Source organism: Canis aureus, chromosome 11 (assembly GCF_053574225.1).
Source record: "Canis aureus isolate CA01 chromosome 11, VMU_Caureus_v.1.0, whole genome shotgun sequence".
Classification (NCBI taxonomy): Eukaryota; Metazoa; Chordata; class Mammalia; order Carnivora; family Canidae; genus Canis; species Canis aureus.
Genome location: NC_135621.1, coordinates 19,762,404 through 19,783,312, shown reverse-complemented (window position 1 = coordinate 19,783,312; position 20,909 = coordinate 19,762,404). Strand labels below are relative to the sequence as shown.

The window sequence follows — 20,909 nt, the reverse complement described above, 5'->3', positions numbered from 1 at the left end:
GCCGCCCCCCGCCCCCCATGCACCACCTCCTGGAGCAGTCCGCGGACATGGCGACGGCGCTGCTGGCCGGGGAGAAGCTGCGCGAGCTCATCCTGCCCGGCGCGCAGGACGACAAGGCGGGCGCGCTGGCTGCGCTGCTGCTGCAGCTCAAGCTCGAGCTGCCCTTCGACCGCGTGGTCACCATCGGCACCGTGCTCGTCCCCATCCTGCTGGTCACCCTGGTCTTCACCAAGAACTTCGCAGGTGAGGCTGCGGGCGCGTCCGCGGGGCCCCGACCCCCGCCCCCCGCCCCCCCGCCGCTGCCCGCGTCGCCTGTTCCCGGGGCGGCTCCGGGCCCCGCGCTGCGCTGCGTGCTCACCGCCCGGCCCGGTGCTCCCGGGCAGAAGCGGGGCTCGGGGCTGGCGCGGGAGCCCGGGAGGGGCGGTGGGCCGGCTCTGCGGAGGAGGAGTGGCCAGGTGGGGGCCGGAGACGGCCGTCGGAGCGGCAGCCAAGGGGTACGGAGCGGGGCGGCGCGGGGGGCCTCGCCCGGGGCACCGGGAGCCCCGAAGGTCTGCAGCAGAGACCGGGAGGCCAAGCTGGGGGTCCGCGGGGCCGGGCAGGTGGAAGGGGGTCCCGACCGGGCAGTGAGGGAAGCCAGCGCCGCGGGTGCTCGGGGGTGCCGCGGGGTGCCGGGGCCTTCAGGTGACCGACGGGCACCAGGAGGACGTCCTAACAAGTGACCCTGGGAGGCGCTGGGGGCAGGGGGCTGCAGGAGCCGGGTCAGGCAGGTAGAGGCGGGCAGCTGGGGGAAGGAAATGGCTCCCCCAGCCCCATCTGCCGGTGAGGGGTCCAGGGAGGGCCCCGCAGTGCTCGCCGGGCTTGAGGGCCAGAGGTGCCCCGGGAGCCAAAGGGGTGGGGGCTCCTGTCACCCCCTGAGAGGGAGAAGGGACCTGTGACTGTCCCCTGAGTGACATTGGCAGACATTCTTGCATTCTGCATTGATCCATGCTCAATTTTAGGGGTCTCCGTGACCTGGGAACTCCAGACCTGAGGGTGGACACGTCCAGGCCACCTGATGCTGCTCTGAGACCAGGGGCCTCTGCAGTTTGTCTCTGTGGACACCAGTGCTCAGAGATAGGACGCGTTCCCAGGGACAGGGGTGGCTCACACTCACGTGCAGGTGTGACTACCAGTGTCACTCGGGGCACCCAGATGTGTCGGGGCTCCAGGACTAGAACCCCCAAACTGTAACAAGCACAAGCTTGGTGACTCAAAACGACTGAACAACTGTCATAGTCTGGAGACCAAAAGTCCAAAGTGAAGGTGTGGGCTGGGCCTCAGTCCCGCAGGTCCAGGTGGGCTCCCTCCTGCCTCTCCAGCCCGTCACACAGGGCGCCTCTCCCTGGGCTCCTACAAGGACGCCAGTCATTGGGTTGGGGCTACTTCAGTGTGACCTTTTTTTTTTTTTAAGAGGTATTTATTTGGGAGAGAGCACGTGGGCGCGTGCAGGGGGGGAGAGAGGGAGGGGGAGAGCCCCCAAGCAGCACCCCTGCTGAGTGTGGAGCCCAGGCTCTTAACCCACTGAGCCACCCAGGTGCCCTCAGCGTGACGTTATCGTGAACATGTTTCCAAACAAGGTCACAATCTCAGGGACCAGAGGTTGGGACCTGAACATCTTTTGGGGGAGACACAATGCTACCCACTACAGGTACACACAGCGGGGCAGGCTCAAGATAGTCACCCCAGGGGACCTCCGTCAGGGACAGGGCCTCCATGCTCATGTTCTCTCGTGAGACCAGCTCACCCACCGTGGTGCTCGGCGCCGCTCCTCGTCCAGCCAGGCCTGGGCTGCCAGGGTGTCCCCAGCTCACTCTCCGTTCCTGGTCCTGACGCTGCCCCCCCCCACACTGACCTGCATTTGCACACGGACATGCTGTGCCCGCTTGGCCCCCAGCGTGGACAAGGCAGGCCTTCTGAGCAGTGGCAGGTGCTGGCCACTGCTGCCCGGCATCGGGGGCCCTGGAACACGGCTCATGGAACATGGTTGGCCTTCAGCCCCTGGTGTGCCCGAGGGACTCCTGTCCCAGGTCACAGAACGCAGGGGGGCTGGCAACAGCTTATCAGGCTTGCTGACAGGAGTCCCTGCAGCTGCCCTGGCTTTGCCCCTCACGGTTCGGGGGAGCTCTGGCTGCTTCTCGTGCTCACCTGGAGTAAGGTTCAAGTGACAGGTCTCCTGGTGCTTCACACAGAACTGGGAAGCATCCCGGGTCCCCTCCCCAGGCCCGGGACAGTAGGGGTGCAGGGAAGCGGCGCCTTGCAGGTGGGCACCACACGTCCACAGGGTGACCTTCCAGGAGAGGCCCTGCTGACACACGGGGACAGCTCGGATGGCGCAGGGGTGCACGAAGGAGGTGAGGTCAGCAGCTCCGGCCCTCCAAGGACACTGAGGCCCCTCCACCCAATCCCCTGGACAAGAGCCCACCGGGGGGCCCTGCCCCCCCACAGCGTATCGGCACCCATCTGTGAGGGTCTCAGCCCGGGGCGGAGGGCCAGCGTGTGTGCTGTCACCGCCAAGAGGATGCATGCCCCACCCATGAGGAGCTGGCCCCACCGACCCCGTGTGGGGGGCACACCCAGTGCCCGGGGCCTCGCTGCACAGGGACTCCCTGGAGCACGGGACACCCGACTCTCCGCACCCTGCTTTGCTTGACAGGGACACGATGGTAAACAGGTGCCGGCAACACGTGGCACTGGCCTCCTAGCCTAGAACCTCCCGGAAGGCCAGGGCCATGTGCATCCGCAGTGTGGAGGGCAGCGGGCCACGGGAAGACCCCATGGCTCCTGGCCGGGCTTGCTGTGAGTAGACCCCTGGTGCGCCGACCACTCAGCAGCAGACATAGGGGCGGCCTCAGCGGGAAGCGGGTTCCTCAGGTGTTACACACCCCCGCACAGGGCAACTCACAGCTGCTCTTTCCATAAGTGGCAAATAATTGGGGCTGCACATAACCTGGATGTCTCTGGACTGGAGGTGTGCAGGGGTCCCCAGAGTGTGTGCCCTTCTCAAAAAGGGAAGAAGGCAAGTGCCCTGCACCTCGAGGACGTGGAGCATGAGCTGCAGGGCCGGTGCCGGGTCCTGGGGGCCAGGGGAACCTGCGCGGGTCACTGCTCTCTAGGGAGGGGATGTCTCCCCGCGCCTCCCTCCTGTGTGGGGGTCCCCCTGCCCCGGCACGGTGGGAGCACCCTCACTCACACCCCTGGGGGAGACACGGAGCAGGAAAGGGTCTCAGCCGAGGAGGCGGCCAGCCACCACCTGCCTTAGCTTCCCGCTGCTGCTCTAACAAGTGACCACAAACTTAGCCGCTTAAGATAACACATTGTGATCCCAGAGTCGCCCAGCTCGGAGTCAGAAGTGCTTCACAGGGCGCAGGCTGCAGGGCACGCGGGACCTCAGTCCTCCTGGAGGCTCCAGGAGGCTCTTGTCTGCTCTCCCAGGCTCCGGAGACCCCACTTTCCTTGGCTTGGTGCCGGTCCTCCAGCTTCAAAGCTGGCGCAGTGGCCTCTCTCTCCAGCCTCTGCTTTCATGTTCACATGCCTGACTCTGCCCCCTGTGACCACCCCAGGCCCACCCGCATAATCCAGGACCGTCCCCCCAGAGCCTGCGTAAAGTAGCCCAGGTGCGGGCAGCCCCAAGTGGACGGCTGTGCGGGCAGGGGCAGGCCTGGGGGCAGGACGCCAGCAACCAGGGGAGCAGGCCGCGGGCTGGCCGCTGACCCCTCGGGGCCACGGACACGGGGTCCAGGGCCGCCCCCAGGTCAGCCCCCAGCCTGCCGGGCGTTGCCCTGTGGGGAAGTGTCCATACGTGAACCCCCAGCGGGTGGATCCCAGCGGAGCTCCAGACATGTTCTTTGCTGTTGGTTTGTGCCCATCGTCACCTGGGAGGGAAAGTAAAGTCCAGTGACAGCCTTCGAGCTGCCACCTGGGAGGCCCCCGCTGTGGTGGCTGCGGACGCCACGGTCCTGGCCCCCGCGTCCCATCAGAGGCCGGGCCCGCCCGGGGCCCCAGGACAGCGGGCCTGGGGAGCCACCACACCCTCGGTGGCAGGCCAGGCACAGCCGTCCTCCTGGAGCTGCCCCTGGCCCCGTTGGGCTGGCCGCGCTCCCTCCAGGAGCCGGGGCCCCGCAGCCCAGCCCTCGGGCTGGGGTAGGTGCACTGCGTGTGGAGGGACCCCGGCGAATGGCCTGGCCCGCCCTGCTGCCCTCGGACAGGGCCTCCCCCACCTCCGACGGCGGGAGCTGAGGTGCCTCTCACCCCGGGGCTGTCCCCACTCTGTGCCACCCCAGCTGCGGGGGTCTCCAGGCTGAGACCTCCTGGACCCGGGCATTTGTTTGGGGACCGCAGTCCCTGGCATGTCTGGCGTGCCCCCGCCCCCACCCAGCACCCCAGCCCGAGTCTCCTCTCTGCCCTCAGAGGAGCCCATTTACTGCTACACGCCGCACAACTTCACTCGCGACCAGGCGCTGTATGCTCGCGGCTACTGCTGGACGGAGCTGCGGGACGCGCTGCCCGGCGTGGACGCTAGCCTGTGGCCGTCGCTGTTTGAGCACAAGCTGCTGCCCTACTCGCTGCTGGCCTTCGCGGCCATCATGTACGTGCCCGCGCTGGGCTGGGAGTTCTTGGCCTCCACCCGCCTCACCTCGGAGCTCAACTTCCTGCTGCAGGAGATCGACAACTGCTACCACCGTGCGGCGGAGGGCCGCGCCCCCAAGATCGAAAAGCAGATCCAGTCCAAGGGGCCCGGCATCACGGAACGCGAGAGGCGCGAGATCATCGAGAACGCCGAGAAGGAGAAGAGCCCCGAGCAGAACCTGTTCGAGAAGTACCTGGAGCGCCGCGGCCGCAGTAACTTCCTGGCCAAGCTGTACCTGGCACGGCACCTGCTCATCCTGTTGCTCAGTGTGGCGCCCATCTCCTACCTGTGCACCTACTACGCCACCCAGAAGCAGAATGAGTTCACGTGCGCGCTGGGCGCATCCCCAGATGGGCCGGCCGCGGGGGGCACGGCCGTGCGCGTGAGCTGCAAGCTCCCGTCTGTGCAGCTGCAGCGCATCGTGGCGGGCGTGGACATCGTGCTGCTTTGCGCCATGAACCTCATCATCCTCGTCAACCTCATCCACCTCTTCATCTTCCGCAAGAGCAACTTCATCTTCGACAAGCTGCACAAGGTGGGCATCAAGACGCGCCGTCAGTGGCGCCGCTCCCAGTTCTGCGACATCAACATCCTGGCCATGTTCTGCAACGAGAACCGCGATCACATCAAGTCGCTCAACCGGCTGGACTTCATCACCAACGAGAGCGACCTCATGTACGACAACGTGGTGCGGCAGCTGCTGGCCGCGCTGGCCCAGTCCAACCACGACGCCACGCCCACCGTGCGCGATGCCGGCGTGCAGACGGTGGACCCCAGCGCCAACCCCGCCGAGCCCGAGGGTACCGCCGAGCCACCCGTGGTCAAGCGGCCGCGCAAGAAGATGAAGTGGATCCCCACCAGCAACCCGCTGCCCCAGCCCTTCAAGGAGCCGCTGGCCATCATGCGCGTGGAGAACAGCAAGGCCGAGAAGCCCAAGCCCGTGCGCCGCAAGACGGCCACGGACACGCTGATCGCGCCGCTGCTGGACGCCGGCGCCCGCGCCGCCCACCACTACAAGGGCGGCGGGGGTGACCCGGGGCCCGTGCCGGACAAGAAGCACGCGCGCCACTTCTCCCTGGACGTGCACCCCTACATCCTCGGCACCAAGAAGGCCAAGCCCGAGGCCGGGCCCGCCACCACCCTGCCCACCTCCCGGAGCCAGGAAGGCGGTTTCCTTTCCCAGGCAGAGGAGTGCGCACTGGGCTTGGCCGCAGCTCCCACCAAAGGTAGGCCCTGGGGACGCCTGCCGGGGAGGGGGGCACACCGGGCATCTGTGCGGTGCGAGGGGAGGAGGGCGGGCTGCCCCCCCCCCAGGGGCTGCGACCATGGCTGCTCGGGGCAGGGAGGCCCCGCGGCTGGAGCGCACAGGGCGAAGGAGGCAGAGGGGCGGGGAGGTGACGCCTGTGCTCCCCGTGTTTGCAGACGCCCCGCACCCTGAGAAGGAGATCCTGTACCCAGCAGAGCCGGCCCGGGCCGCGCTTCCCCCCGGGGGCCCCTTTCACGTCTGCTCGCCCCCAGCAGCCCCCGCCACAGCCCCTCTGTCACCGGCCAGTCTGGGCAAGGCCGACCCCCTTGCAATCCTGAGCCGCAACGCCACGCACCCCTTGCTGCACATCAGCACGCTGTATGAAGCCCGGGAGGAGGAGGACGGGGGCCCCCGAGCACCCCCGGACGTGGGCAGCCTTATCGCCATCCCGCCGCCCCAGCAGATCCTCATCGCCACCTTCGACGAGCCGAGGACGGTCGTGAGCACCGTGGAGTTCTGAGGAAGGGGCAGCCGCCGCCGCCCCAGCCCCACGTGGACGTGGCCTCTGCTTCACCCGGCACTGCCCGCGCCTCCCGGCCTCCCGTCCGCATGCCACAGGGCTGAGCACCGTGCCCTCCCGGCCCCCGGGACAGCATCGTGGGGGTGCTGGCTGGGCCCGGGCCGGTCTTGACCCCAGCAGAGCCCCCTGGAAGGCCTGGAGCCAACCCTGCATCAGGCAGTGGCTGCAAGCTGAAGAGTTTATTTTTTTAGGCGATTTCGTGTTGGGCCCGGGATGCTGGCCCTGACGGCCGGGCCGTGGCAGGACAGCTCTGCTCCAAGCCCGGAGGGAGCTGGGGCGGTCCCAGCACCGGGCCTGCCGGGCCCAGAGGGCCACGCTCAGGTCAGCGGGGGCGCAGGGGTCCACCCTCCATCCGATCAACGTGCACTTTCTCCTTGAGTCCCGACATACCTGTACTTTATTTTACTACGATTACTGTAACTACTGAGTGTACGTATTACCAGGAGACAGGATGGCGTGTGCATGGGCGTGAGCGACAGGAGGAGGGCACCAGTGTGCCAGCGGATGTGTGCGTGAGTGGGCGTGAGCAGCGAGCAGCGCGATGTGGGCGCAGCGGGAACGCACGGCGTGTGATTGGGCACGGGGCTGAGACGGTGCGGACACCAGCGTGCAAGGGAAGGAGTCCAACGCAATAACCACGTCCCCCCACCCAGGCCACCAGCCCCCACCTGAGGGCCCAGCTTCCTGTGGGCACCCAGGGCTGGCGCTCGGAGGGTCTGTCCCTATTACCTCAGCCACGGTGACAACGTGACAGTATTAACAAGGTAGCACCGAGCATATCAATAAATATTATTCTGATACTGTGTGAGTCCGCGTGGTCCGTCCTGCAGGAGGCCGGGGCTCTAGCAGGGCCTCTTACATCTGGGGGAGGTGCCCCCTGCCCTCCAGGTCACCTTGGGGGCCCTACTGCACCCACAGGAAGGCAGGGGTGCATAGGTGTAACTTGGGGTTGACATCCCATGACCTCTGATGTGCTTGCGCTGTGGGCCTGGGGGTCATGCAGGGGAGCCCTGGGCTCACAGGCTCAGCAGAGACGAAGGCACGAGCCTCCAGGAAGCCCCATCAGGGGCTCGGGGACAGGGGCCCGTCTGGTACACGCATGGTGTGAGGCTGCTCCCGCTGCAGGGACCCAGGACCTGGGTGGGACAAGGCTGGTCTCACGGCCACGCCATGGGGCCACACGCCCTCAGTCCCCCCGGTGGCTCCCAGGGTCTGAACACAGGCTCCCCAGAGCCAGGTAGCCGCGCAGCCAGGCCAGAAACTGTGGGTGCTAGAGCCGGGGGAGGGGGGCATGAGAGCAGAGAGGGCCCCCATGGGCTGCTGAGCCCTGCCTGGCCCAGCGCTGCATCCCCCTGCACCCCCCTGCAGGCCCCTGCAGGCCGACCTCCCCCGGAGCCCCATGACCAGACAGTGACAGACAAGGGGCCCTGGGTTTTAAACATAGGTTTTATTGTCACTAGGGTCTGGCAAGGCCTGCGCAGGAGACCACACGGTCGGGAGAGCTCGTCACTCAGCTCCCGATAGGGGGCAGGCTGTGCCCAGGCCAGAGGCCCTGGGGGTCGCCCCAGAGGCAGCGCGGGAGGGGGTCGGGGCAGGAGCCTGTCCCGTGGTTTCTTTTTTTTTTTTTTTTTTTTTTTTTTAAATTTATGATAGTCACAGAGGGAGAGAGAGGCGCAGAGACACAGGCAGAGGGAGAAGCAGGCTCCATGCACCGGGAGCCTGATGTGGGATTCGATCCCGGGTCTCCAGGATCGCGCCCTGGGCCAAAGGCAGGCGCCAAACCGCTGCGCCACCCAGGGATCCCCTGTCCCGTGGTTTCTGCAGGAAGAACAGACAAGGCAGGTGGACGGGCTCAGGGCTGGCTCATGGGAACACCGTCTGCGGGCTCCGGGGCTCCCCGATCGCCGGGCACCTGCCCTGGGTGGTGGGAGTGGGTGAGGACCCCGAGGGCGGGAGCCCCACGGAGGGTGCGGGCGGGGGCGCTGCGGTCTCCGGGCGTAGCCCTGGGGGGGCCTCCTTCCAGGTAAGCAAGGCCCAGCGCCTGCTGCGGCGGGAGAGCCCGCAGGCCTGAGCAGCGCCGCCAGCTCTGCAGGCCGGGACCCCCCGCCCCCCGGGCGCCGGCTCTCCCCGCGCCCCGCCGTCCCGGCCCACGGCCGCCCTCCCCTCCGCGCACGCCGCCCCGTGGCTCCTCTCGAGTTGCGGACGGTCGCAGAGCCCGGACGCCGCAGGGGGTGTGTCGCCGACCGCCCCCCCCGGCCGCGGAGCCACCTGCGTGTCCGTGTCCGCGGCGAGACGGGGGCCCGGCTCGCGGGGACAGAAGAGGCCGAGCCGTCACCCCGCGCAGCGCCGCCCGCCCCGCAGGTGCCCCGGGTGCGCGCCCCCGTGGGCGCAGGCAGGTGCCCCGCTCCCGGTACCCGGCCCTGGCGGCTGGGCCCCCGGAGAACCCCCGTCCCACGCAGCCACGGCGGGATCCGGCTCTTTCCGCGGGGCCGTCCCAGCGTGGACACGTCCCCCGACCCCTCCAGACCCGGACGGCGCCCGTCGGGACCGCGGAGGGGGTCGCGTGGTCGGCGCCCTGGGGCGGGGGGCGGGGGGGGGGCACAGGCCTCGGGGACCGGAGGCCGCGGAGGGAGGCGGGCGGCGGGACTGCTGGGCCTGCACCCACCGCGCCGAGGGGCGGCCGCGCCCCCCGCACCCCCCAGGCCAAGCCACGCGGGCGCCCCCCCTCCACCCCCCTGCGCGTTGCCCCTCCCGGGCGATGGGCGCGAAGCTTCTCCGTGGACGTCGTGAGAACATCCGGGGGCTGGGCGCTGCGGCCAGAGACCCTAAGAGTCTTCGCAAGGCCGCCTGCTCCCGCACAGCCCCGGGGACTCGAACTCAGGGCTCCACAGTCCACTCCTTTCTCTTGGACCGTGAGGCGCCGGGGGCGGGCCGGGGCGGGCCGGGGCGGGCCGGGGCGGGCCGGGGCGGGCCGGGGCGGGCCGGGGCTTCTCGCGCGCGGGCCCCTGGGAAGTGTAGTTCGCGGGCGCTCGCGCACAGCCCCTGGGAAGTGTGGTCCGCGGGCGCTCGCGCGCGGACCCCTGGGAAGTGTAGTCCGCGGGCGCTCGCGCGCAGACCCCTGGGAAGTGTAGTCCAGGGGCGCGGACCCGGCGCGCCGACGGAGCGGACGGGCGGCGCGGGGAACTGCGCTTCCCGGCATGCCGCGCGCCGCCCGCCCCCGGCCCCGGCCCCGGCCCGTCCGGCCGCCCCGCCCCCGGTCCCGGCCCCGGTCCGCCCCGTCCGGTGGGGCGAGTAGCCGCATGGAGGCCGGCTGAGGAGCACCGCCCAGCCTCGGTACGCTGCGCGCCGCGGGCCCTGCTGATGGGCGGGGGTCGGGCCGGGTCGCGCTCGGGGTCGGGGGCCGCCTCGCCCCGGGCCGGGCCCCGCCCCCCCCAGCGTGGGCCCCGGGGCTGCAAGGGTCAGCGCGGGGCCGCGGGGGGCGCGCGGGGCCGGGGGGGGGGCGGGGGGGCTCCCCCGGCGGGACCCGGGCCCCCGAGTGCGGCGGCGCTGCCCTGGAGGCCGGGGCCGGGGCCGGGTCGGCGGGGCCGGCGGGGCCGAGGCCTGCGCTTCGTGCGCGCGGGGCAGCGGCCGGGGCTGTAACTTCGTGCCGCAGAGCAGCGCGGTGAGCGAGTCGGGAAGTCGGGGGCGGGGCGGCCGCGGCGCGGCGTCGGGAGCGCGGCTCTGGGCACGGCGGGCTCCGGGGCGGGGGTCCCGGGGCGGGGCCTGGACGGGAGGACGGCGGGGCGGGGCGGCGAGGGGACGCGAGCCCACCGGGTGGCGGAGGTGCGGGCGGGGCGGGGCTCCCGCCGACCCGGGCCAGCCTGGGATGGGGGCGGGGCGGGGCGGGGGCTCCGCGCACACCCACCCCCTGGGCTGCAGCCCAGGGCCCCGGCCCGGCCGACGGGGGGTCGCCGGGAGGGCGGTGTCTCTGCTTGCAGCTGGCCGTCTTGCCCCGACGGTGCCCCGGGGTCTGCCCTGCCGAGGCCTTAGGACCGTCGTGGGGCCCCCGCCGTGACTTCCCGGGGTCCTGGTCAGCCCCCAAGGGCTCCACCGCCAAGCGCCGGCCCCGCGGATGGGGCCTCGGTCCCGAGCCCGGGTACGCGGGTCAGCACCCGCTCCGGCTGCGCGGGCAGGGACGGGGCTGCCGCTCACGCTCAGCTGCCCGTGGCCTCGGTGCGTCCGGAAATGGACGCCAGCACAACACGCTCAGACGCTAATCATTTCATCACGCGGGTCAAGCTGTCCCAGGGTTGCACCCCCGGCGGGTCCCAGATGCCAAAGGGGCTTTTCCTGCTGTTGAGCAGGTACCTCTACTGGAGGACGGGACAAGGCGGTCCTCTCGGGGCCCTCGGGGCCGTGGGGAATTCCCTCCGCTTAGGACGTGTCTTCTGGAAGCTGGTGGGTGACTCTGCTGCTGTCACCTGTGTGCAGGATTGTGACTCACAGAGCCAGGTCCTGGTGTGTCCCTATGGATGGGGACACAGCTTTGGAAGACTCATCTTCCACTGTCCCCTAAAACCAGACTGTTGGTTGTGCTTGTGCCCCACGGGGTTCACTCCTGCCTCCCCCAGAGTCCTCGAGGTCACGAGCTGAAGTCTGAGCGTGGCACCCATCCCGCAGCCAGACAGCTGGGCAGCAGGTCCCAGCAGCTCCGTCCTGGAGGCAGGAGCCAAGAGTCCTGACAGGTGGGAGGCCCTCGGGGGCCCTGCAGCCCCAGGTGGCGGGTCTGAGACCTGGCCAAGCCCTGACTGCGACCTGCCACATGGTTGCTGGCATCTGGCCCCAGGTCATCCTCGTGGACAGTCCTGCTTGGCAGTGACAGCTGGTTGGAGGGAGGGAGTGGCGGCTGGATGTGGCAAGGGGCTCCGTAGGCCACCAACCGTGGCGTGGCCAGTAGCAGGCCCGCACTGGACTGTGACGTGGGAGGCAGCACATTTATGTTCCCTCGAGGGTGTCGGCAGGGGCCTGTGTGTCCCTGCAGCATGCAGCGGTCTAAGAGCTGCTGGGACCTGTAGATCCAGAGAGTGAGGCGAGGAACCCGGGTGTGGACGCCGGGTGGCAGCCACTGGGGGGGCAGGGAGATGGGGGCTGGACTCCGAGGTGGGGGGCCTTGCTTCCCTCATGGTGGCTGGGAGAGGCTCAGGCCCAGGGGTAGGGGGCGGGGCTTACAAGCAATGAGTCCTGCAAGGCTATGGCTGGGGCACCCCACCTCTGATCCTCCTGGCGAGGCGGGGCACCCACCTCCGCAGGGAGGGGCACAGAGAGCTCGAGGGGGCCCCAGGGCCTGGCACGGCAGTGGGCGACGGCATCACACCTGATGGCCTGTGTGGCACCCCTGCGCCCCCAGCCTCCAGGAGGGCCCACGGGCAGGTGCCTGTGGCCTGTGCACAGTGGGGCCCGCCTGTCCCTGCACGCACAGGTCTCCCCAGGGCTTCGGAGGGCGGGGAGGGGCGGGGAGGACTGGTGGCCACCACACCCTCGGGAGGGAGGGCAGCGGCCACGTGGTGACAGGAGCCTCCCTGCCCCAGCACAGGATGTTTTCTTAAGAAGTTTTTCTGGTACCTTGGCAGCCTCGAGCTGCTTCCAAGTAAGAACTGTTTGCTTTTCGAGTAAAGCTGGACCAAGGCGCGTCACCTCCCGTTCCTCCTGGGCGCTCAGGAGCCTGGAGGGGCGGGGCGGGGCGGGGCTCCTTGGTGTGCGGCCCCCCTGCGGCCCCCCCGCGGCTTCAGGGCCCGTCCTGCGGGTATTTGGGTGGCGCCTGGCATTGATGGGTGCTTTTTTCTGTAAAGTGGGAAGAACAGGCTGGGGGGGGTGTCAGGCAGGAGGTTCTGGGGGAGGAGAGCCCAGGCCCTCCTGCCCCTCCCCAGAAGCACTGTCTCCCGCACCCCCGGGGCCCAGCTGCTTCCTTAGGCCCTAACCCAGTTCCTCTTTCTGACCCTGTGACTAGGGCTGCGTCTTTCAGAAACCCGGTGCCAGCCCCTCCCCCGCCCCCACAGCTCCAGGCACATCCCTGGACCCCGATGGCATTTGGTCAGAGCGGGAGGGAGCCCCGCCCATCTGTGAGCCTGGACACCGGGCTGGGTGGCCATCCCTCCCGCTGCTGAGGAAGAAGCAGGAGCTGGGGCAGGAAGCCCCCGCGCCACCACCACGGCCACGGCGGGACACAGCCCGGGCGGCCCAGTGCAACGGTGGGGGGGCCCGGCGTCCAAGGGGCCGGGAGCCTGACACATGGCCTTGCTTACTTGTCACGGGCCCTTCCTTTTTATTGTAAAATGTTGGAAAGTGTCAGCAACAGAGAAACAAGTGCAGCCCAGCAGCATTGCACAGACCCCCCCAGGCCCCCCAAGGCCTCGCTCCCCCAGGTTACCACCCCAGGCCTTGTTCCTCCAGGCCTCCCCAGGCCTCGTTCCCCCAGGTTCCCCCCGCCCTGGCCTCGCTCCCCCAGGTCCCCTCCCCCCCAGGTCTCATTTCCCCAGGTCCCCCCAGGCTCCCCGAGGCCTCACTTCCCCAGGTTACCACCCCAGGCCTCACTCCCCCAGGTCCCCCCAGGCCTCGCTCCCCCAGGTTCCCCCCCCCCGCCTCGCTCCCCCAGGTTCCCCCCCCCCCGGCCTCGCTCCCCCAGGACCCCCAGGCCTCGCTCCCCCAGGGCCCCCCCCCCCCAGCCCTGCTCCAGAAGCACAGCCCGAGCCCCAGGCACTGCATTGGCCTGTCCCTGACAGGTGCAGATTCTCTAGAATCAAAGGTGGTTCATGCCACAGCTTGAAAGCAGTCGGCGTGGGTCTGCTCCGGGGGCTGGTCCCCATGGCGCTGGGCGTCCCCGTCCTCAGGTGCTGCCACCCTGCACCCAGGCACCGCCCCAGAGGCTCCATCAGGCTGGGCTGGGTTCTCCCACGGCGTCCTGGGGAAGCCGGGAATCCCATCCTGACACAGGTGGCAGCCCCTCCCCATCCTGGGTCCTGTGGGTCTGGATGGTCTGTGTCTGCATGGGCGCTCGTCCAGCCCAGGGGACACAGAGGACACCCCCCAGCTCACCTGCTAGGGCAAAGCCAGGTGTCCCCAGCCCTGCTCTTAGCCCACGGCGCAGGGTTTCCAGATCCCTGAGGGCAGGGTCCCCCGTCTGCTGGACCCGGAACCCCATGGCTGGTGACCGGCAGGTGTCATCTGCCTGGAAGGACCGAGCCTGTGGCCCGCCCACGGGTCCCCAAAGCAGAGGGAGCCCCATGCACAGCTGAGGCTCCGGGTGACTGCCTGCCTCTGTCTCCTCAGGCTTCGCTCATCGGTGCAGGAGCCGCCGCCCAGCCATGGAGGGGGAGGAGGAGCAGCCACCCCAGGAGGTCAGGGACCCAGCGATGCCAGGGTCAGGGTCTCGGGCTCAGGGTCCAGCCAGCCTCTCAGCAGAGTGGGGGCCCCTCAGCGTGGCCGCCTGGGGGTGGGCTGTGTACAGGCCACGATCACGGGCTTCAGTACTGGGGGCCGTGCAGAGCTCACGGTGGGGACGCAGGGCTGCCCCGAGCCCAGGCTGGTGCCAGGGAGGTGGGCACCCCGACTCAGACGTTCCCTTCTCTCTGCAGGCCGACGTGGAACCTATTGTGACAGTGGGGGTGTCAGAGGTGGTGCCCAGGGTGCTCGCCGGAGAAGCCCAGAACCTGTGTGCGCGCTCCTGAGATCACGCAGGGCCGGGCGGCTGGGGGGGGTGGAGGGGCTCTAGAGCAGCAGTGGGTCCCCTGGGCTTGGAGCCCTGGGCGGCGGGGTGCACCCCCTGGCGGCCGGTGCAGGGGTGCCAAGGCGGGGGCGGGGCACATGGACGGTGCGTGGGGAGCTCGTGTGCACCTGGGCCCCGGGTGTCACTCACCCAAGAGCCAGGAGCCCGAGTGGCCCGAGTGCACCGCACCCACCCCCGCTGTCCTTGCAGCCGACGCGGACGCGCTGACCCTCCTCCTGGAGATGAAGCTGAGGAGGCGGCGGGAGCGGCCCAGCCTGCCACGCACCGTGACCGAGCTGGTGGCGGAGGACGGGAGCAGGGTGTACGTGGTGGGCACGGCACACTTCAGCGATGACAGCAAGAGGGACGTGGTGAAGGTGGGGACCGGCCCCCGGGAGGGCTTACTGGGGCCTCGTGCCTTCCCCGTCCAGCCGCGGGCAGAGCTGTTGTGTTGCCTTGGAGCAGCAGGGGCACCGGGGGCGGGGTGGGGCAGCGGGCTGAGCGGCGCGGCCCTTGCAGACCATCCGGGAGGTGCAGCCCGATGTGGTGGTGGTGGAGCTGTGCCAGTACCGCGTGTCCATGCTGAAGATGGACGAGAGCACGCTGCTGCAGGAGGCCAAGGAGCTCAGCCTGGAGAAGCTGCAGCAGGCCGTGAGGCAGGTGCGGCGCCGGGTGGTGTGCTGCCCACCCTGGGGCACCCGGGCTGGGCCTCGGCCCAAGGGGAGAGCTGGAGTGGGCACCCCGGGGCCCCGCACGGGCAGGGGCTGAGCTCAGTGCTGTCGGGCCACCCCAGGACCCCTCCCGTACCCCTCGCTCACACCTACATGTGCCGCCGGGGGTCGTGGCAGGGGATTGGGGCCTGGGCCTGAGGGGCACCTGCTGGGGATGCGGCCGCTGACGCGGGCTCCCTCCCCGCAGAACGGGGTCATGTCCGGACTCATGCAGATGCTCCTGCTCAAAGTGTCGGCGCACATTACCGAGCAGCTGGGCATGGCTCCCGGCGGCGAGTTCAGGGAGGCCTTCAAGGAGGTGGGCCTGGGGCCACTGGGAAGTGGGGGGCCGGTGCCTGGGGGCTGCCCGGGGCCCAGCCGCCCCGACCAACGCCCAGCCCTCGCCCCAGGCCAGCAAGGTGCCTTTCTGCAAGTTCCACCTGGGTGACCGGCCCATCCCCGTCACCTTCAAGAGGGCCATCGCGGCGCTGTCCTTCTGGCAGAAGGTCAAGCTGGCCTGGGGCCTCTGCTTCCTGTCAGACCCCATCAGGTAGGGCCCCTCACCTCCTATACGCAGCCCCACCCAGGAAGGGTGGCCCAGGGCCCGCCGCGGGGTTCGTCCCCCCTTGTTCTGGGGCTAAGCCTCCTCAAACAAGGCCTTCCCGCCCCTTCCTTCCGCCGGGGGCCTGGACACAAAGGGTGCGGAGGTCCCTGCCCTGGGTCAACAGCACAAGCCTCCTGCTGGCTGCCCTGTGCCCACGAGGCTGGCAGCGTGCCCTCTGCCCCCAGCAAGGATGACGTGGAGCGGTGCAAGCAGAAGGACCTGCTGGAGCAGATGATGGCGGAGATGATCGGCGAGTTCCCCGACCTGCACCGCACCATCGTCTCAGAGCGCGACGTGTACCTGACCTACATGCTGAGGCAGGCCGCCCGGCGCCTTGAGCTGCCGCGCTCCTCTGACGGTGACGGCGACGGCTGGCCCGGGCGGGGGCTGTCCGGGCACCGTCGCCGCCAGGCCGGGGCTGACGCGTCGCTTCCCCCACAGCTGAGCCCAGGAAGTGTGTCCCCTCTGTGGTGGTGGGCGTCGTGGGCATGGGCCATGTCCCGGGCATCGAGAAGAACTGGACCACCGACCTCAACATCCAGGAGATCATGACGTGAGTACCGCGCAGGCCGAGTGGCCCGGGGAGGGGGCTGGCCCGGGAGCCCGCGCCCCTGCGCGCAGAGCCAGCCCAGCCCACCCTTCCTCCGCAGCGTGCCCCCGCCGTCCGTCTCCGGCAGGCTGTCCCGGCTGGCCGTCAAGGCCGCTGTCCTGGGCCTGCTGGGCTACGGCCTCTACTGGATGGGGCGCCGCGCCACCAGCCTGGTCCTGTCGCTGCCCATCGCTCAGTACTGTCTGCAGACGGCGTCCACGGCCCGGCCGCACAAATAGGAAGGACAACCTCCCGGCCGCGCCTGGGTGGCAGCCCGGGGGCGCTGGGGCCGGCCCCCCCACCAAGGAAGTCCCGGGCGCCACCCCCCGTGGGGGTCCCCACCCAGCCACGCCTGCCCCCCAACCCGCCCAAATAAAGAATTATTTAACTGCTCTGAGCTCAGGCCTCCCCGCAGCCCCTCCCTGCCCCCGCGGGACCGCTCCTGGGGTCATGGGCTCCCGCGCGTCAGGACAAGCTGGCAGGAGGGGCCACGGGGGCACAGCCGGCCGCCCCTACCTCACCGTGCCTTCCCCTCGCGGGCAGCGACTCGCGGTGGGCTCTGGGCCGTCGGGGTCCCAGCGAGGCAAGCGCCGAGCCGCTCCCTGGGGCTCTAGGGGCGCCGCTGCGATGGGGTGCTTGGCCCGGCGGGGGCCGCCCACGGGTGCCGGCTCTGCCTGCAGAGACTGCTGTGGGCTTTTAAAAATGTCTGAAATTTTTTTTTACTCAGGTAATTTTAACTTAAAACGAACTGAAGCAAATGTCAGGAAATACTAGCCTTAAATCCCACTGGGACAAAGGGTGTCAGGGCGGCGCAGGCAGGGCGCGGGCGGGCGAGCCCGTGGGAGGCGGCGCAGGGTGGCCCCTGGACGCGGCCCCTCCGTCCCTCCGCTCGCTTACCGCTGGGACCCTCCCCGGGGCTGCCCCGCGCTGCCTCCCTGACACCTGGTGCGTGGTCGCCACTTTGCACACATGCAGCAGATGCCTGCCCCCCCCGACCCCCCACGCGGGGCTCCTGGTCCAGGCACGTCCAGGGGGGTGATGCAGCAGCCCCGCGGGCCGGGGATCACGCGGGACTGTTTGTGTTGACTCCGTGTCCGACCAAATCCGGGGCAGCCTCGGCCGTGAGCCGCGCCGGACGGTGTTCTTCCTGTCACATACACGCGTGTACTCGTTCCTTAGAAACCGAAATAAAGTCTAATTTTGGAAGCTCCTGTTTTGTGAAATGTGTGGAAATGGGAGTCAGGTGTCCCGTTCCCCCCCCCCCCCCCCCGCTTCCGTTCGCGGGGTGGGGGAGTGGGCCGGGGACGCCCTCAGCACACGGCAGATCCGGGCGCAGGGGCCGCAGCCAAGGGGAAGTGCGCTCTCGGGGCGCCCCTGCCCTGCCCTCCTGCCGCACCCTCGGGCCCCCCCAGCATGAGGGAGGAGAGGGGCGGGGTGAGCCCGGCACCTGCACAAAAGGAGCCGGGGCCCAGGGGCTCAGATCTGCCCCGAAGGCCAGCCGTGAGCGCGCAGGGTGGAGGTGCTGGGAGGCCGTGGCCCCCCACCTGTATCCGTGGCCCCCCACCCGTGTCCGTGCCCCCAGGAGCCATGGCTGCCAGCCCCGTGCTGGGTCTTGCCGCTTTCCTGTGCCTCTCGGTGCCCCGGGCCAGCTGCCTGGTGCGGTTTCGACGTCCGGTAAGAGGCGGTTGCCAACGTGGGCCAGGGGCTCCCAGAGCTCCCGGCCTGCCTCTCAGCGGCCCCCTCTCCCCACAGGTGCAGGTGGCGCTTTTGGAACCCCAAGGTCTGGTGAGGCGGCTGAGGGAGGCCGGGGCCCAGGCTCGGCAGCCCCCGACCTGCCCCACAGCTCCCCCTACCCCAAGGGGACGGGCAGCGCGGCCTGGGCCCCTGGTGCTCCCACATTAGGGCCCCCGGGCTTGGGGGGCCGTCAGGCGGCTACCGGCTAGGAGGGGAGGGAGCCAGGACTGGCCTTCGGGGCAGCAGGGAAGGCCCGGGCCGTCCAGGGGCCGCAGGCAGGGTGGGGGGAGGGCTCCGCTCCGTCGCGGGGGCATGGCCACAGTCTGAGCGCCCCTGGCCGCGTGTCCCGCAGGGAGGGACTGCTCTCACATCTGGGCGGGAAGCCCTGGTGCCCCCAGCGGAGTGTACACCGTCCAGCCGGCCGGAGCTGCCACCCCGTTCCAGGTGGGTGGCCAGGTGGGCGGCTGCCGCCGTGGGGGCCTGGGGGGGTCATGGGCATCACCGGGGCCAGAGCTAGGGTGTGACCATCCAGCTAGCCGGGCGGGGCAGCCGGGGGAAGCCTCGGGGAGACCGAGCCCCCCGGGAGACCGACCACGTGAAGGGAAGCAGCAGCCACGCGGCAGGGTACGAGCTCCCTCCAGGACCAAGCAGCCTCCAGGGGTGCAACCTTATCGCCCCTTCCCAGAACTCGAGTTTAATATGATGCAAGTTTATATAACATGACAAGTAGAAAAACAAAGTTTCAGTTTTCAAATACAAAGTGTTTCCTGGAGAACGGGGAGACCTGTAGGCCCCATGCCAAGTGCATGCCCCTCCCCCAGGTCCTCTGTGACATGCACCCGGACGGCGGCTGGACGGTGATTCAGAGCCGCGACTGGGGCCGCGGGAGGCCCCTGGACTTTGAGAGGTGCTGGCAGGAGTACAAGCAGGGCTTCGGAGACTTGAGAGGTAGGACACACTCCTGCGGGGACCAGGCCGACAGCGGGGGCGGCCAGCGGTGGCCCGTCCCACAGCTGTGCTGCCTGATGGCCTGCCCCCGCAGGTGACCACTGGCTGGGGCTGCAGCACATCTCTGACCTGACGTCCCAGCCGGGCCTGCGCGCAGAGCTGAGGGTGGACCTCCTGGACGTGGACAACCGCACGCTGCACGCCCATTACAACCATTTCCACGTGGATGGGGAGGCCCAGTTTTACCGGCTGACCCTGGGCCTGTACTCGGGGAACGCAGGTGAGCGCTTTCGGAGGGGAGGGACCCGGCGGGCTCAGGGAGGGGCTCAGGGAAAGGCAGTCCTGCCGCAGGGCCAGGGCAGGCAGGGAAGGATGGGTCCCCGGGCACCCCAGCTTTCCGGCCTACACCTGCCAGTCTCTGTGCTTGGGGAAACACTCGCTCCCTGAGTGCCCGCCCTGGGGTCCCCGACGGCGAGGCAGCGGGTGCGACCGGAGGGGCGGCTAGCCAGCACCCACGCCGCCACCGCACGCAGGGGACGCGTTCCGGGGCTCGGGCCACACAGACAACCAGGAGGGCTGCGGCTTCAGCACGCTAGACCGCGATCACGACCGCTGCTCTCCCTGCACGGACGGTGCCCAGACCTTCTCCAGCTGCAGCCACGATCGCTCGGGCTCCGGGTGGTGGTACAGCGACTGCGGCCACGCTGACCTCAACGGGCCATGGCCAGAGCGTGAGGGGGCCATGTCGGGCATGCGCTGGGCGGCTGGCGACCAGCAGCCCACCTTAAGCTCCTCCCTGCTGCGCCTGCGCACGACTGCTCCCCGCGAGGCCTAGGCCCGCGTCCATGGGCACCTGAGCCTCATTAAACGTACCAGCCTGGCTGTCCACTGTGTCTTCCTCAGGGTCGGAACCAAGAGGCTGCTGAGCTCAGCTCCGGCCTAGCCTGGCTGCTCAGACCCTGTGCTGTCCATGGGGGGCACCTGTCCACCCAAAACAGCCCTGGGGGCATCCGTGAGGCCGTGCAGCCCAACGTTTAGGCCAGAAGCAAGGGCCCCAGGTGCCATAAGGCACTAACCCTTGGTGCCGACCTCCTGGTCCCCTGGCACGCCCCAGGTGCCCCCATTGGCTGTGAACCCAGGCTCACCAGATTCCAAGGTGTGGGAAGCACAGTGGGGTGAGGGGCAAGGAGATGGGTCGGAAGGGCCTGGGGAAGGGGGGGTGGTGACACTAGGGTCAGGCCAGGTTCCCTAGGCAGGTAGGAAGGAGGCTGGGACTAGGGGACTCCGCCAGCAGGCCAAGCGGACAAGACTGCAGGCAGCCCAACGTCAGGCTGCAGGAGGAGACCCGGGAGATCAGCGCCCACAGGGACCTAACACGGAAGGCGGTGCCCCCGTGCACCCCTCGGAGCTGCAGAGGGCCTGGCAGGCACAGACGCTGCACCTGACATCTGGGAAGCCACGTGCTGGGCTCCTGGGGCGAGGGCACAGTCCAGCCGCGAGGGAGCCCGTGTGTCTGTGCTCCTGGCCTCAGGTTTTAGTGGGAGGCCAGCGTGGGGGGCCGCGGGGGCACTGGGAAACCCCTGCAAGGACCACCGGCTCCCTGCCGCCATCTGGGTGTAAGGCTCCTCTGAGGGCCGCATCTGGGGCACCCTGCAGCAGTCACACAGGTGCCTTTCCTGGGCAGATGCTGCAAGGCCAGGCTGGGCCCCCAGCCCCTGGGCGACCATGGGGAGGGTCCCGGGACCCGCAGCCCTCGAGCCCAGGGTCAGAGACACGGGGAAACGGGAGGAGCTGGGTTCAGGGCAGTGCTATGCCAGGAGAGCAGAGGGTGCCAGGAGGTCACCCCAGAGGGGCGGGGGAGGATGGGCATGGGGTCCAGGGGCGCAGGGGAGGCACAGGCCTCCGCTCCGGCTTCGCCCCGGGGCTCCTCGTGCGGGGCCGCACCGACCCGGACCCGGACCCGGACCCGCGCGGACAAACCTCCCCTGTCCCCTCCGCCCCGGTGCCCCGCGCAGCCGGGAACCGCCCAGAGGCCGCCCCGGTCACCCGGGCTGAGGCGCCCCTGGCGGTCTACAGTCGCCGGCGCCCGGG

At 69.6% G+C, this 20,909-nt stretch overlaps 3 protein-coding genes across 7 annotated transcripts; all 3 read left to right on the top strand.

Moving 5' to 3' along the window:
* On the top strand, positions 1–7,297 carry PANX2 (pannexin 2). Of its 4 annotated transcripts, none has more exons than XM_077914010.1 (3): positions 1–243; positions 4,447–5,892; positions 6,089–7,297. In XM_077914010.1, the coding sequence occupies exons 1-3, from the start codon at positions 18–20 to the stop codon at positions 6,430–6,432; spliced, it is 2,016 nt and encodes a 671-aa protein (XP_077770136.1). In that variant the 5' UTR covers positions 1–17; the 3' UTR covers positions 6,433–7,297. The 4 variants fall into 4 exon arrangements, with proteins under 4 accessions (XP_077770136.1, XP_077770138.1, XP_077770137.1 ...); XM_077914012.1 differs by having other exon boundaries at positions 103–243; positions 2,693–5,892; XM_077914011.1 differs by having other exon boundaries at positions 107–243; positions 2,321–5,892.
* A 2,411-nt stretch (positions 7,298–9,708) lies between these two features.
* TRABD (TraB domain containing) lies at positions 9,709–17,342 on the top strand. Of its 2 annotated transcripts, none has more exons than XM_077914006.1 (10): positions 9,709–9,825; positions 13,798–13,865; positions 14,103–14,181; positions 14,444–14,610; positions 14,753–14,893; positions 15,152–15,262; positions 15,354–15,493; positions 15,733–15,905; positions 15,989–16,100; positions 16,198–17,342. In XM_077914006.1, the coding sequence occupies exons 2-10, from the start codon at positions 13,833–13,835 to the stop codon at positions 16,373–16,375; spliced, it is 1,134 nt and encodes a 377-aa protein (XP_077770132.1). In that variant the 5' UTR covers positions 9,709–9,825; positions 13,798–13,832; the 3' UTR covers positions 16,376–17,342. The 2 variants fall into 2 exon arrangements, with proteins under 2 accessions (XP_077770132.1, XP_077770133.1); XM_077914007.1 differs by lacking the exon at positions 9,709–9,825 and adding an exon at positions 12,097–12,118.
* Positions 17,343–17,486: 144 nt separating this feature from the next.
* On the top strand, positions 17,487–19,700 carry LOC144323491 (angiopoietin-related protein 5-like). Its single transcript, XM_077914009.1, has 6 exons — positions 17,487–17,810; positions 17,889–17,916; positions 18,223–18,314; positions 18,692–18,818; positions 18,913–19,098; positions 19,352–19,700. Exons 1-6 carry the CDS (start codon positions 17,550–17,552, stop codon positions 19,651–19,653), a joined length of 996 nt encoding a protein of 331 aa, XP_077770135.1. The 5' UTR covers positions 17,487–17,549; the 3' UTR covers positions 19,654–19,700.
* The last annotated feature ends 1,209 nt before the right edge of the window (positions 19,701–20,909 follow it).

Bases quoted from the DNA above. Each gene is read 5' to 3' on its own strand.
- PANX2 (XM_077914010.1), top strand. From the start codon at position 18: ATGCACCACCTCCTGGAGCAGTCCGCGGACATGGCGACGGCGCTGCTG. The intron at 244-4,446 runs GTGAGGCTGCGG...CTCTGCCCTCAG, and splicing joins CTTCACCAAGAACTTCGCAG to AGGAGCCCATTTACTGCTAC. The intron at 5,893-6,088 runs GTAGGCCCTGGG...CCGTGTTTGCAG, and splicing joins GGCCGCAGCTCCCACCAAAG to ACGCCCCGCACCCTGAGAAG.
- TRABD (XM_077914006.1), top strand. From the start codon at position 13,833: ATGGAGGGGGAGGAGGAGCAGCCACCCCAGGAG. The intron at 13,866-14,102 runs GTCAGGGACCCA...TTCTCTCTGCAG, and splicing joins AGGAGCAGCCACCCCAGGAG to GCCGACGTGGAACCTATTGT. The intron at 16,101-16,197 runs GTGAGTACCGCG...CTTCCTCCGCAG, and splicing joins AACATCCAGGAGATCATGAC to CGTGCCCCCGCCGTCCGTCT.
- LOC144323491 (XM_077914009.1), top strand. From the start codon at position 17,550: ATGAGGGAGGAGAGGGGCGGGGTGAGCCCGGCACCTGCACAAAAGGAG. The intron at 17,917-18,222 runs GTCTGGTGAGGC...CGTGTCCCGCAG, and splicing joins GGCGCTTTTGGAACCCCAAG to GGAGGGACTGCTCTCACATC. The intron at 18,315-18,691 runs GTGGGTGGCCAG...CCCCTCCCCCAG, and splicing joins GAGCTGCCACCCCGTTCCAG to GTCCTCTGTGACATGCACCC.